Genomic DNA, 14246 nt, shown 5'->3' on the forward strand with positions numbered 1-14246 from the left:
GAGCTTTGTTGTTTTTTTTTTTTGTTTTTTTTTTTACTGAAACGCTGGGGAGGAGAGGTGGGGGGAGAGCAATGGTGGGATGGTGGGGCTGGGGAGAGCAATAATGGGGCTGATGGGGCTGGGGAGACGAATGATGGGGCTGGGAAGAGCAATAATGGGGCTGATGGGGCTGGGGAGAGGAGTGATGGGGCTGGGAAGAGCAATAATGAGACTGATGGGGCTGGGCAGAGCAATAATGGGGCTGGGGAGATGAATGATGGGGCTGGGGAGAGGAAAAATTGGGTTTTTGGGCTGGGGAGAGCAATATTGGGGCTGATGGGGCTGGGGAGAGGAATGATGGGGCTGGGAAGAGCAATAATGGGGCTGGCGAGAGGAATAATGGGGCTAGGGAGAGGAATTATGGGGCTGGGGAGAGCAATAATGGGGCTGGGAAGAGCAATAATGGGGCTGGGAAGAGCAATAATGGGGCTGGGAAGAGCAATAATGGGGCTGGGGAGAGAAATGAAGGGGCTGGGGAGAGCAATAATGGGGCTGGGAAGAGCAATAATGGGGCTGGGAAGAGCAATAATGGGGCTGGGGAGAGGAATGATGGGGTTGATGGGGCTGGGGAGAGGAATAATGGGATGGTGGGGCTGGGGAGAGCAATGATGGGGCTGGGGAGAGGAATGACGGGGACTGGGGAGAGCAATGATGGGGATGGTGGGGCTGGGGAGAGCAATGATGATCCCATCATTGCTCTCCCCAGCCCCACCATCCGCATCATTGCTGGGGGCTGGGGTGAGCAATAATGGGGCTGGGTAGAGGAATAATGGAGTTGATGGGGCTGGGGAGAGGAATGATGAGATGATGGGGCTGGGGAGAGGAACAATGGGGCTGATGGGGCTGAGGAGAGGAATGATGGTGCTGGGGAGAGCAATAATGGGGCTGATGGGGCCAGGGAGAGGAATGATGGGGCTGATAGGGCCGGGAAGGGGAATGATGGGGCCGGAAGAGCAATAATGGGGCTGATGGGGCTGGGGCTGGCGAGAGGAATAATGGGATGGTGGGGCTGGGGAGAGCAATAATGGGGCTGATTGGGCTGGGGAGAGCAATGATGGGGCTGGGGTGAGCAATAATGGGGCTGATGGGGCTGGGGAGAGCAATAATGGGGCTGATGGGGCCGGGGAGAGGAATGATGGGGCTGATGGGGCCGGGAAGAGGAATGATGGGGCTGATGGGGCCGGGGAGAGCAATGAAGGGGCTGGGGAGAGCAATAAAGGGGCTGATGGGGCTGGGAAGAGCAATAATGGGGCTCGGGAGAGAAATGATGGTGCTGGGGAGAGCAATGATGGGACTGATGGGGCTTGGGAGAGCAATGATGGGGCTGGGGAGAGGAATGATGGAGTTTATGGGTCTGGGAAGAGCAATGGGACTGCTGGGGTTGGTGAGAGCAATGATGGGGCTGGTTAGAGCAATGATGGGGCTGGGAAGAGCAATAATGGGGCTGGGGAGAGCAATGATGGGGCTGGGAAGAGCAATAATGGGGCTGGGAAGAGCAATAATGGGGCTGATAGGACTGGGGAGAGCAATGATGGGGATGGTGGGGAAGGGGAGAGCAATGACGTGTTGCTGGGAGAAAGCAATGACGGGGGTGGTGGGAGAGAGCAATGATGGGGGTGGTTCGAGAGAGCAATGATGATGGGGGTGGTGGGAGAGAGCAATGATGGGGTTGCTGGAAGAGAGCAATGATAGGGATGCTGGGAGAGAGCAATGATGGGGGTGCTGGGAGAGAGCAATGATGGGGTTGCAGGGACAGAGCAATGATGGGATGCTGGGACAGAGCAATGATGGAGGTGCTGGGACAGAGCAATGATGGGGTGCTGAGAGAGAGCAATGATGGGGGTGCTGGGAGAGAGCAATGACGGGGGTGCTGGGACAGAGCAATTACGGGGGTGCTGGGACAGAGCAATGACGGGGGTGCTGGGACAGAGCAATGACGGGGGTGCTGGGAGAGAGCAATGACGGGGGTGCTGGGAGAGAGCAATGATGGGGGTGCTGAGAGAGAGAAATGATAGAGGTGGTGGGAGAGAGGAATGACGGGGGTTCTGGGAGAGAGCAGTGATGGGGGTGCTGAGAGAGAGAAATGATAGAGGTGGTGGGAGAGAGGAATGACGGGGGTTCTGGGAGAGAGCAATGACGGGGGTTCTGGGAGAGAGCAGTGATGGGGGTTCTGGGAGAGAGCAGTGATGGGGGTGCTGGGAGAGAGCAATGATGGGGGTGCTGGGAGAGAGAAATGATGGGGGTTTCACTTTGCTTGTACTGTGAAGCCTTGTATGTTTTCCGTGTGCACATAGCCTTACAGTTAATTGGGGAGAGTCACAGAGAATGAATAATTTATATCATTGGCCGGTGCAGATTATAGTTAATGGGGGGCACAGTGCTGCTTATCACTTTATATTTTGATTACTAAGTGGCTAATAGTGTATTAATGGGGGGGGGTTACATATCTGTATTCGAGGACGCAGAGCTGGGGAGACACATGTATACATACAATATGTGACCTTGTTATTTTCTAGGCTGGAGATCATCGTGGCAAGACGAGTCGTGGCTGGGAGATGTCGACATGAAGGTCTGACCAGACGGAGAAGAAGCAGCAGAAACCGGCTCTAATCAGATGAGACGTCAGCGGTAAGTGCCTGGATGTAAATATTATTCTGTATCTGCGCTGTGTGACTTGGAGTGATAGTGTGATCTGTAAAATCCCTTAGGCTGCATTCTCACAGTTGTGTGAAATGTCCGTGTGCTGCCAGATCTTTTTAACGGATGGTCCACGGACTCGTACAGTTTTATAGATCCATTCACACATCCATGAAAATCACGGATCTGAGAATGAGATCTAAGAGGGTCAGAGAATGTCCTGTTCTGATCCGATTTTGAGGATTAGAATAGGACATGCTCAATGCAGGGCAGCACATCGACACTGCACACAGATGCAGGAATGTAGCCTTATTATGTATAGCACAGTCCCTTAGTATATAGTGTACTCACTTATTATGTATAGCGCCATCCTTAGTTATATAGTTTCCTCTTTTATTATGTATAACACCCTCTCTTATTATGTACCATCCTCTCTAGCGGCTCATACTGTGTTGGGGTCAGCATACTTTGCCCTGGGAGTTGAGGTGCGGCACAGTAGGGTCATTATACTGTGCATGTGTAGGAATTCACCATGGGGGTTTCATACTGTGTTTGGGGGGCCCTTTTATTGGCATCACACTTTATGGGGCAATGAAAGAGAGATCTAGGACTTCAGCAGGTGGAAAATTACTATGTAAAGGATGGAAAGTTGTGAGATCTAATCTTTGGTGACCCCAACTATTATTTACATTTTCTTTTGGGGGGGGCCCCAATTAGAGCTTCTGCTATGGGGCCCCATGATTCCTATGTACGCCCCTGCTTGAAGGACTGTCCCTTGTGCCGTTCTACACATACAAGAGAAAAAAAAGATTCTTCTCACCTGTCCTCCATTCCCTCGGCGTCCTTTCTGCACCTGTGGCCCGCAGGCACCATAGACCCCGATCGCGGCCCGGTCCTGGAGCTGCCGGCAGCTGCGCTTCAGTTCAGTGTATTGCCGCGCAGACACCGGCTCTCTGCACAGCAATACCAGTGCCAGCCGCCGGAATTGCTGTGCAGACAGCAGCATATGATGTCACTGCCATGCGCAGATGTCAGCTGCTGGCCTCTGATAGGTCGGCGGCTGGCACAGGTATTGCTGTGCAGAGAACCAGTCCCTGCGCGGCAATACACTGAACTGAAGCGCAGCTGCCGGCTGCTCCTGGACCGGGCCGCGATCGGGGTCTATGGTGCCTGCGGGCCGCATGAAGCAGCCTGAAGGCCACGGGCCGTGTGTTTGAGACCCCTGGTATAAGCTGTAAAGATTGGAAGTTACTTTACATAGAAATATTATAGGTTATTAAACCTTCAGGAAGTGATGTTATCATCCTGCCTTATCTAGGTCTGTAGCCATCATTAACTTCTCACCTTCTAATAATAATTATGAGATGACTCTACTCATTCTGTCTCACTCTGTATAGCAAAGCTGGCAAGTGAGCTGCATAAGACTTTTTATGCTCTAGTGGTCAGTGTGAGAACTACAACATTTCAAAACCAAATATTTTACATTGTGATCACATGCAGCAGCTGAGGTGTATTATGATGTTGTGCAGCAGCTGAGGTGTATTATGAGGTTGTGCAGCAGCTGAGGTGTATTATGAGGTTGTGCAGCAGCTGAGGTGTATTATGAGGGTCTGCAGCATCTGAGGTGTATTATGATTTTCTGCAGCAGCTGAGGTGTATTATGATGTTCTGCTGCAGCTGAGGTGTATTATGAGGTTGTGCAGCAGCTGAGGTGTGTTATGAGGTTGTGCAGCAGCTGAGGTGTATTACAAGGTTCTGCAGTAGCTGAGGTGTGTTATGATTTTCTGCAGCAGCTGAGGTGTATTATGATGTTGTGCAGCAGCTGAGGTGTATTACAAGGTTCTGCAGTAGCTGAGGTGTGTTATGATTTTCTGCAGCAGCTGAGGTGTGTTATGATGTTGTGCAGCAGCTGAGGTGTGTTATGAGGTTGTGCAGCAGCTGAGGTGTATTACGAGGTTGTGCAGCAGCTGAGGTGTATTATGAGGTTCTGCAGCAGCTGAGGTGTGTTATGAGGTTGTGCAGCAGCTGAGGTGTATTACGAGGTTGTGCAGCAGCTGAGGTGTATTATGAGGTTCTGCAGCAGCTGAGGTGTATTATGAGGTTCTGCAGCAGCTGAATTATATTATGAGGTTCTGCAGCAGCTGAGGTACATTATGATGCTCTGCAGCAGCTGAGGTGTATTATGAGGTTGTGCAGCAGCTGAGGTGTATTATGAGGTTGTGCAGCAGCTGAGGTGTATTATGAGGTTCTGCAGTAGCTGAGGTGTATTATGAGGTTGTGCAGCAGCTGAGGTGTATTATGAGGTTCTGCAGCAGCTGAGGTGTATTATGCAGTTCTGCAGCAGCTGAGGTGTATTATGAGGTTCTGCAGCAGCTGAGGTGTATTATGCAGTTCTGCAGCAGCTGAGGTGTATTATGAGGCTCTGCAGCAGCTGAGCTGTGTTATGAGGTTGTGCAGCAGCTGAGGTGTATTATGAGGCTCTGCAGCAGCTGAGGTGTATTATGAGGTTCTGAAGCAGCTGAGGTGTATTATGAGGCTCTGCAGCAGCTGAGGTGTATTATGAGGTTCTGCAGCAGCTGAGGTGTATTATGATGTTCTGCAGCAGCTGAGGTGTATTATGAGGTTGTGCAGCAGCTGAGGTGTATTATGAGGTTGTGCAGCAGCTGAGGTGTATTATGAGGTTGTGCAGCAGCTGAGGTGTATTATGAGGTTGTGCAGCAGCTGAGGTGTGTTATGAGGTTGTGCAGCAGCTGAGGTGTGTTACGAGGTTCTGCAGCAGCTGAGGTGTATTACGAGGTTCTGCAGCAGCTGAGGTGTATTACGAGGTTCTGCAGCAGCTGAGGTGTATTATGAGGTTGTGCAGCAGCTGAGGTGTATTATGATGTTCTGCAGCAGCTGAATTATATTATGAGGTTCTGCAGCAGCTGAGGTACATTATGATGCTCTGCAGCAGCTGAGGTGTATTATGAGGTTCTGCAGCAGCTGAGGTGTATTATGAGATTCTGCAGCAGCTGAGGTGTATTATGAGGTTCTGCAGCAGCTGAGGTATATTATGAGATTCTGCAGCAGCTGAGGTGTATTATGAGGTTCTGCAGCAGCTGAGGTGTATTATGAGGTTCTGCAGCAGCTGAGGTGTATTATGAGGTTCTGCAGCAGCTGAGATGTATTATGAGGTTCTGCAGCAGCTGAGGTGTATTATGAGGTTCTGCTGCAGCTGAGGTGTATTATGAGGTTCTGCAGCTGAGGTATATTAAGAAGTTCTGTAGCAGCTGAGGTGTAGTATGAGGTTCTGCAGCAGCTGAGGTGTAGTATGAGGTTCTGCAGAAGCTGAGGTGTGGTATGAGGTTCTGCAGCAGCTGAGGTGTATTATGAGGTTCTGCAGAAGCTGAGGTGTATTATGAGGTTCTGCAGAAGCTGAGTTATATTATGAGGTTCTGCAGAAGCTGAGGTGTATTATGAGGTTCTGCAGAAGCTGAGGTGTATTATGAGGTTCTGCAGAAGCTGAGTTATATTATGAGGTTCTGCAGCTGAGGTGTATTATGAAGTTCTGCAGCAGCTGAGGTGTATTATGAGGTTTTGCAGCAGTTGAGGTGTATTATGAAGTTCTGCAGCAGCTGAGGTGTATTATGAGGTTGTGCAGCAGCTGAGGTGTATTACGAGGTTGTGCAGCAGCTGAGGTGTATTATGAGGTTCTGCAGCAGCTGAGGTGTATTATGAGGTTCTGCAGAAGCTGAGGTGTAGTATGAGGTTCTGCAGCAGCTGAGATGAATTATGAAGTTCTGTCTACAGTAGCTGAGGTGTGTTATGAGGTTCTGCAGCAGCTAAGGTGTATTATGAGGTTCTGCAGCAGCTGAGGTGTATTATGAGGCTCTGCAGCAGCTGAGGTGTATTATGAGGTTCTGCAGCAGTTGACGTGTATTATGAGGTTCTGCTCAGCTGAGGTGTTTATTATGAGGTTCTGCAGCAGCTGAGGTGTATTATGAGGTTCTGCAGCAGCTAAGGTGTATTATGAGGTTCTGCAGCAGCTGATGTATGTAACATGAATTTTCACAGCAGCTTTACCCATCTATGTTCCCCTTGCAGCTGCTGAAGAATCTTTTTTATTATAGATGGAGCACTACAATTTATTGGTCGTCACTGTAGAAGGTATTTCCTACAGACGTTATCTGTCACAGACCGGTACTGCAATAAAGCGATAAGCTGCGCCTACGTAGCACGCAATTAAATAACATTGACACGTTATGTAAATATTTAAAGGGATAAACCACAAAAACATCAAATGACAGCCATAAGGTAGCCTGACACAGGTAACAGCAGGCGGCGCTCGCAGGAGTCACTCACCTTTCCTGCTGTGTAGAACGTGTGTGTCTGAGAGCCGGACATCTTCACCTCCACAAGAAGAGATAATGTAGAGAAAGGGAATCAAAAAGGGGAGATGCCAGTCTCTGCGCGCACATGGCAGCATGTCTGAGACGGCCACGAAGAAAGCGCAAAAATCGTCATTAAAAGCGCAAAAAGAAGGATTTCCCGAGAGTGAGTGGAGCGCAGACGAAGCCCACTGTCCTGGTGCTGGGGGGAAAGTGCATTCCTGTATTTGGGAGAGGGGAGTGATTCCAGGCCCCAGTGTCTGGTTTCTTAAGAGGAGGGTTTCATCTGGGAGTTCCCAGGGAGTCCTCTCCTTACATGCTTCTGCTCTTAGATTCTAGTGTTTCATTAGCCCCAGGAAAATCTTCACTTTCCACTCCACACAATAAACTTTCTGTGACCCTCCTTCTCTCGCTTCTTCCATGTCAGCGCAGGCAAACAGCCTCCATCTGTATACGAGGTAGCAGAGCTGGGATTGTTCCAGTAAACTAAGTGCAGCATCTGCATGGAATTTGTATGTTCTCCGCCGGTTTTCCTACAACTTCTCCAAATTGTCTCTTCAGGGAGGAAGTGGACTAGAACTTTAGTGCATTGCAGCCTAAAAGTCTCCTCACCTTGACATGTCACTCTCCACAAGGAGAAACGTTACCCCTTGGATCTACAACTTCTCCCACATTCCAAAAACTTACAGACAATCCTAATGGATGGGGACTGGTGGGACTGATGTCGATACCTGTACACCGCCATGGAGTATATTGGCGCTATACTAGCAACAGAAATTTTATTCCTTGGAGCTTCTCATTTGCTTTGACCACAGGAGCAACGACGGGGCCAGCTTTAGTTTTTTTGTATAGTGTACATACAGCTATACCAAGTACCATGATATACCTCAACCTGAAGAAAAAGAGCCCCTATGTGCAGCCCACGGCATGGCACAACAATTTTTTTAATTTTCGGTAGCTAATCCAAACTTCTAACCATGCCAGTTCCTTATATGTACCCACACTAAAATAGTGCCGCCACGCAGTCAATGCTGGAAAAGGAAAAGAAAATAAAAAAAAACTCTTTAAATCTCTTAGTTTGCGAGTGTGAACGAGCTGCGTGTGTCCGGAGCGTAAGTGCGAACGAAAGTAAGTGTGTGACTTGTTTTTCAGTGACTTTGGATTCAGGGAGTTTGGAAGGGAGGACTTAGGACTGAATTGCTGACTGTATTTCATTCTTTCTTTACTTTACTTTTTACTTAATTAATCCACCTGACCTACTTAGCTGATTCCCCCGTCCATACTTGATACTTAATTGATCCCCCGTCCATACTTAACTGATCCCCCGCCGATATCTAATTGATACACTTGCACATCCCTAATTGATCCCTGTCCATACACCTATATATAAATAATTGTGTTTTGTACTTGTATATATATACTGACTGTATCCCCATATTTAGAATGACGTCCATGTTGGCCGGAGCCGTGCAGTGTACATCTTGCGCAATGTATGCATTCCGTGAGCAACCGCTCGAGGATCCATACTGCTGCGAGAGATGTGAGCATATCGTGCACTTGGAAGCCCAAATTCTGGATCTAAGTGCTCAGATAGCGATACTGAGGAGCATCGACAACATGGAATGGAGTTTGCTGCTCACCGAGCAGACACTCAATGGGTCAATACTGGGGGTGGAGCATAGAGGGGAAGTGCAGGCTGAACAGGCAGGGAGCTGGATAACAGCTAGGAGGGATAGTGGGAAGAAGTATAGGAAGGCTGGTTCAGAACCGGCATTATTGGAGCACGACAGATCCTCTGACCGCCGGGGGAGTGTATGCTCCAGTAATGAGGGGGAGGGGGGAAGTGTAGGGCAGGCAAGACAGGTTCTGGTAGTGGGTGACTCTATTATTAGGGGGACAGACAGGGCAATCTGTCACAAAGACCGGGATTGCCGAACGGTGTGCTGCCTCCCTGGCGCTCGAGTCCGGCACATCGCGGATCGGGTTGACAGGTTACTGGGTGGGGCTGGCGAAGACCCAGCGGTCATGGTCCACATCGGCACCAATGACAAAGTGAGTGGTAGATGGAGGGTCCTTAAAAATGATTTCAGGGACCTAGGTAGGAAGCTTAGGGCAAGGACCTCCAAGGTAGTTTTCTCAGAAATACTACCAATCCCACGAGCCACACAGGAGCGCCAACGGGAAGTTAGGGAGGTGAATAAGTGGCTAAAGAGTTGGTGCAAGGCAGAAGGGTTTGGGTTCATGGAGAACTGGGCCGACTTCGCGGTCGGCTACAGGCTCTACCGTAGGGACGGGCTGCACCTCAATGGGGAGGGTGCAGCGGTGCTGGGGAAGAAGATGGCTAATAGGTTGGAGGAGTTTTTAAACTAGTGACGGGGGGGGGGGAACCAAGGAAATAGGTGGGATGTGAGGCAAGCAAGGGGGAAGGGGAGAAGTGAATATAATGAGGGTGGAGAGGGGGGTGGGGATAGTACAGTTAGATCGTTAGAGAAGAATAGGATGCTAAATAACCCCAAAGTTTTATCTTGCATGCTGACCAACGCAAGAAGCCTGACCAATAAGGCGGATGAGCTGCGGGCGCTTATATCGGAGGAGAGGTATGACATCGTAGGTATAACAGAGACTTGGCTAGACGATAGCTACGACTGGGCGGTAAATTTATTAGATTATAGTTTATTTAGAAGGGACCGGAAACAGGGGAAAGGCGGAGGAGTCTGCTTATATGTAAAGTCATGTCTAAAGCCCAGACTAAGGGAAGATATAGGAGAGGGAGAAGAGGGGGTCGAGTCCATGTGGGTAGAGATAGAGGGAACTAAAAATAATAATAAAATATTACTGGGGGTCTGCTATAAGCCACCAAATATAACAGAGGAGAATGAGAATCTGCTATTAGGACAAATAGACAAAGTAGCAAAACATAATGAAGTGATTGTAATGGGGGATTTCAACTACCCGGATATTGACTGGGAAACAGAAACCTGTAGATCGCAGAAAGGAAAAAGGTTCTTGACAAATATTAAGGATAATTATCTCTCCCAACTAGTGCAGGAACCAACGAGAGGGAAGGCCGTGTTGGACTTAATATTGACTAATAGGCCTGATAGAATAACTGAGGTACAGATAGGGGGGCACCTAGGTAATAGCGATCATAATATTATCGACTTCAAAATGCCCTTCAGTAGGGTTATCAATAAGGGAACAACTAAAACATTAAACTTTAGGAGGGCGAAGTTTGATCAGCTGATAGAAAACCTTCAACTTATTGACTGGGACAAAGTACTTAATCAATGGAATACGAATAGTAAATGGGAAACCTTCAAAAGAATTCTGAATACTCAGTGCGAGAGGTATATACCGTATGGGAATAAAAGGGCCAGAAATAAGAGGAAACCAATATGGTTGAACAAGAACGTAAAAGGGGCGTTAAATAGCAAAAAAGAGGCATTCAAGAGATTAAAACAGGAAAACAGTAAGGAGGCACTAATGTGTTACAAGGAAAAAACGAGAACCTGCAAAAAACAAATAAAAATAGCGAAGGAGGAAACAGAGAGACGTATTGCTAGGGAAAGTAGATCAAATCCCAAACTATTCTTTACGTATATAAATAGTAAAAGGATTAAATCAGATAATATTGGACCAATAAAAAGTGAGGAAGGCAAAATCATAGAGAAAGATGAGGATAAAGCTAATCTATTAAATCATTTTTTTTCGACAACTTTCACAAAGGAAATAGAACTAACAGGAGAAATGAGAAGTGACAAACTTAATCCTCCACTAAGTATGACAAATCTAACCCAAGCTGGGGTACAGAAACGCCTCAGTAACATTAAAATAAACAAATCACCAGGACCTGATGGCATACACCCACGGGTACTAAGGGAACTAAGTAATGTGATAGACAGACCGTTATATCTTATATTTAAGGACTCTGTTGAGACTGGGTCTGTACCACTTGATTGGCGACAGGCGAATGTAGTGCCAATATTCAAAAAGGGAGCAAAAAGTAACACCGGAAACTATCGGCCGGTGAGTCTGACGTCCGTTGTGGGCAAAATTTTTGAAACCTTCATTAATGAGGCAATTACGGAGCATCTTGATGCTAATAATCTTTTAATCCCGAACCAACATGGATTCATGAGGAATCGCTCCTGCCAAACAAACCTGATTGACTGACGAGGAGGTTAGCTCTCGAGTAGATCAGGGGGAACCAGTGGATGTCGTGTATCTCGACTTCTCAAAAGCGTTCGATAGCGTGCCACATAATAGGTTGGTATACAAAATGAGAATGATGGGGCTGGGGGAAAATGTCTGCAAGTGGGTAGCTAACTGGCTAAAGGATAGAAGGCAGAGGGTGGTTATAAATGGAATATACTCAGATTGGGTAAGCGTCACTAGTGGGGTACCACAGGGGTCTGTACTAGGCCCAATGTTATTTAATATCTTTATTAACGACATAGTCAACGGGATAAATAGTAAAATATCAATATTTGCAGATGACACAAAGTTATGTAAAACAATTAATACAAAAGAGGACAATGCAGACCTACAGAGGGATTTGGATAAGCTGGGTAGGTGGAGCATTAAATGGCAAATGAGGTTTAATGAGGAGAAATGTAAGGTCATACATATGGGAAGGAAAAATGGAAGTCACCAGTACTCACTGAATGGGAAATCATTGGGGAATTCAGAGATGGAGAAGGACTTGGGCATCTTGATTGATAGCAAACTAAATTGGAGTGCCCAAAGTCAGGCGGCTGCTGTAAGGGCAAACAGGGTAATGGGATGTATCAGAAGAGGTATAGCTGCAAAAGATGAGAACATTGTTCTTCCACTGTACAAAGCACTGGTCAGACCACACTTGGAATACTGTGCTCAGTTATGGGCCCCAATATATAGAAAGGATATAAATGAGCTTGAAAAGGTACAAAGGAGGGCAACAAAATTAATAAAGGGAATGGAGGGACTGCAATACCCAGAGAGGTTGGCAAAACTAGGACTATTCAGCCTGGAAAAGAGAAGGTTGAGGGGGGACATAATAAATGTGTACAAATATGTTAGGGGACAGTATAGAGATCTTGCCCGGGATTTGTTCAAAAGGAGGGATATTACGGTAACAAGAGGGCATTCACTAAGACTGGAAGAGAAAAGGTTTCAGCACCAGCATAGGAAGGGGTTCTTTACGGTAAGAGCAGTGAGAATATGGAATTCACTGAGTGAGGAGACGGTAATGTCGGATTCACTACACCAGTTCAAGCGGGGACTGGATGCATTTCTAGATACCAGGCAGATTTCAGCATATACTTAAAAATAGAATAAAATAGTAGGTTGATACAGGGATTTATTCTGACTGCTGGTTTCAGAGTCGGGAGGGAATTTTTCCTCAGGTGAAGATTGGCTAAATCATTTGGGTTTTTTGCCCTCCTCTGGATCAACTTTAGCAATTACAGAACTAACAGGTCGAACTTGATGGACGCAAGTCTTTATTCGGCTTTACAAACTATGTTACTATGTTACTATGTTAATGTGATGCCGAACTGATGGCCCCACACAGTATTATGCCCCAACAGTCCTCCACACTGTATGATGTGATTGTGACCAGTGTCCTCCCCATAAATAAAATGATGCACACACATACACAGTATGATGCCCCCGGTGTCTCCCCCACAGCCTGGAAACAATATAATGCACCCAGTACCCCTCCACACACAGTAAGATGTCCTCAGCGTCAACAACACACAGTATGATGCCCCTGGTGTTTTCCCCACAGCCTGCAAACAATATGATGCACCCAGTATCCCGACACACAGTAAGATGCCCCAGTGTCCACAACACACAGTATGATGCATCCAGGCCCTGACACACACAGTATGATGCCCCTGGTGTCTCCACTACAGCCTGGAAAAACATGATGCACACAGTGTCCCCCCACACACAGTAAGCTGCCCCGTGTCCCTCACATACAGTTTGACGCCCCCACACATTATGATGTACCCAGTGTTCCACACACACAGTATGATGCCCCGTGTCCCTCACATACACTTTGAAGCCCCCACACATTATGATGTCCCCAGTGTTCCCCACACACAGTATGATGCCCCGTGTCCCTCACATACAGTTTGATGCCCCCACACATTATGATGTACCCAGTGTTCCCCACACACAGTATGATGCCCCGTGTCCCTCACATACAGTTTGATGCCCCCACACATTATGATGTACCCAGTGTTCCCCACACACAGTATGATGACCCCAGTGTTCCCCACACACAGTATGATGACCCCAGTGTTCCCCACACACAGTATGATGTCCCCAGTGTTCCACACACACAGTATGATGCCCCGTGTCCCTCACATACACTTTGAAGCCCCCACATATTATGATGTACCCAGTGTTCCCCACACACAGTATGATGCCCCGTGTCCCTCACATACAGTTTGATGCCCCCACACATTATGATGTACCCAGTGTTCCCCACACACAGTATTATGCCCCGTGTCCCTCACATACAGTTTGATGCCCCCACACATTATGATGTACCCAGTGTTCCCCACACACAGTATGATGTCCCCAGTGTTCCCCACACACAGTATGATGTCCCCAGTGTTCCCCACACACAGTATGATGTCCCCAGTGTCCCCCTATACCAGTGTGATAACCCAGTGTCCTCCATACACACAGTATGGCACTTCTAAGAGAAAATATAGCTGCACTCTGAAATGCTAAGAATAGTAAATTTAGAAAATTGGAACTGCATTACTGCCATAGAAAATAGGTAATCACTACGTTCTAGTCTCCCACCACAGTATGATGTCCCAGTTGTTCCCACAGACACACACACACGGTTTAATGCCACTGTGTCCCCCAAAAATAGAGTATTATGCCCCCAGTGTCCCCCATACACACATTATCATACCTCCAGTGTTCACAGTATGACACCCCAAAGCCCTCCACATATAGTATAATAACCCCACAGCTACCCCACATATTATGGTGCCCTCCACTCCACACACACAGTATGATGTACCCCCACACAAGCATCACACTTGTCAAATTTCTGCTCACTGTTCCTGTGCTACTTGTCTGTGCTGCCAACCTAGATTGAGCCTGAAAACCTGCCCAGAACTTCAAGTCATGTGACATTCTGAGGTCATTTGACTTGACGGTCCTTGCATGCCTTTCAGACTACACCGAGACTAAGGATGT

General features: G+C 47.7%; 1 protein-coding gene across 2 annotated transcripts in view; it reads right to left on the reverse strand.

Annotated features, from left to right (window-relative positions):
- Nucleotides 1-7435, reverse strand: part of ADAMTS12 (ADAM metallopeptidase with thrombospondin type 1 motif 12) — a 639247-nt gene extending 631812 nt beyond the window's left edge. For both annotated transcript variants that reach the window (XR_012321927.1, XM_073681470.1), the window contains exon 1: nt 7018-7435. Coding sequence is in view for 1 of the 2 variants with exons in the window: in XM_073681470.1 (XP_073537571.1) it covers nt 7018-7141 (124 nt within the window). In the remaining variant the exon portion in view is untranslated. The remainder of the gene's footprint in view (nt 1-7017) is intronic.
- Between the last annotated feature and the right edge of the window lie 6811 nt (nt 7436-14246).

This window comes from Phyllobates terribilis, unplaced genomic scaffold, assembly GCF_046119375.1.
Source record: "Phyllobates terribilis strain yellow unplaced genomic scaffold, ASM4611937v1 Scaffold_1__5_contigs__length_1240528914, whole genome shotgun sequence".
Classification (NCBI taxonomy): Eukaryota; Metazoa; Chordata; class Amphibia; order Anura; family Dendrobatidae; genus Phyllobates; species Phyllobates terribilis.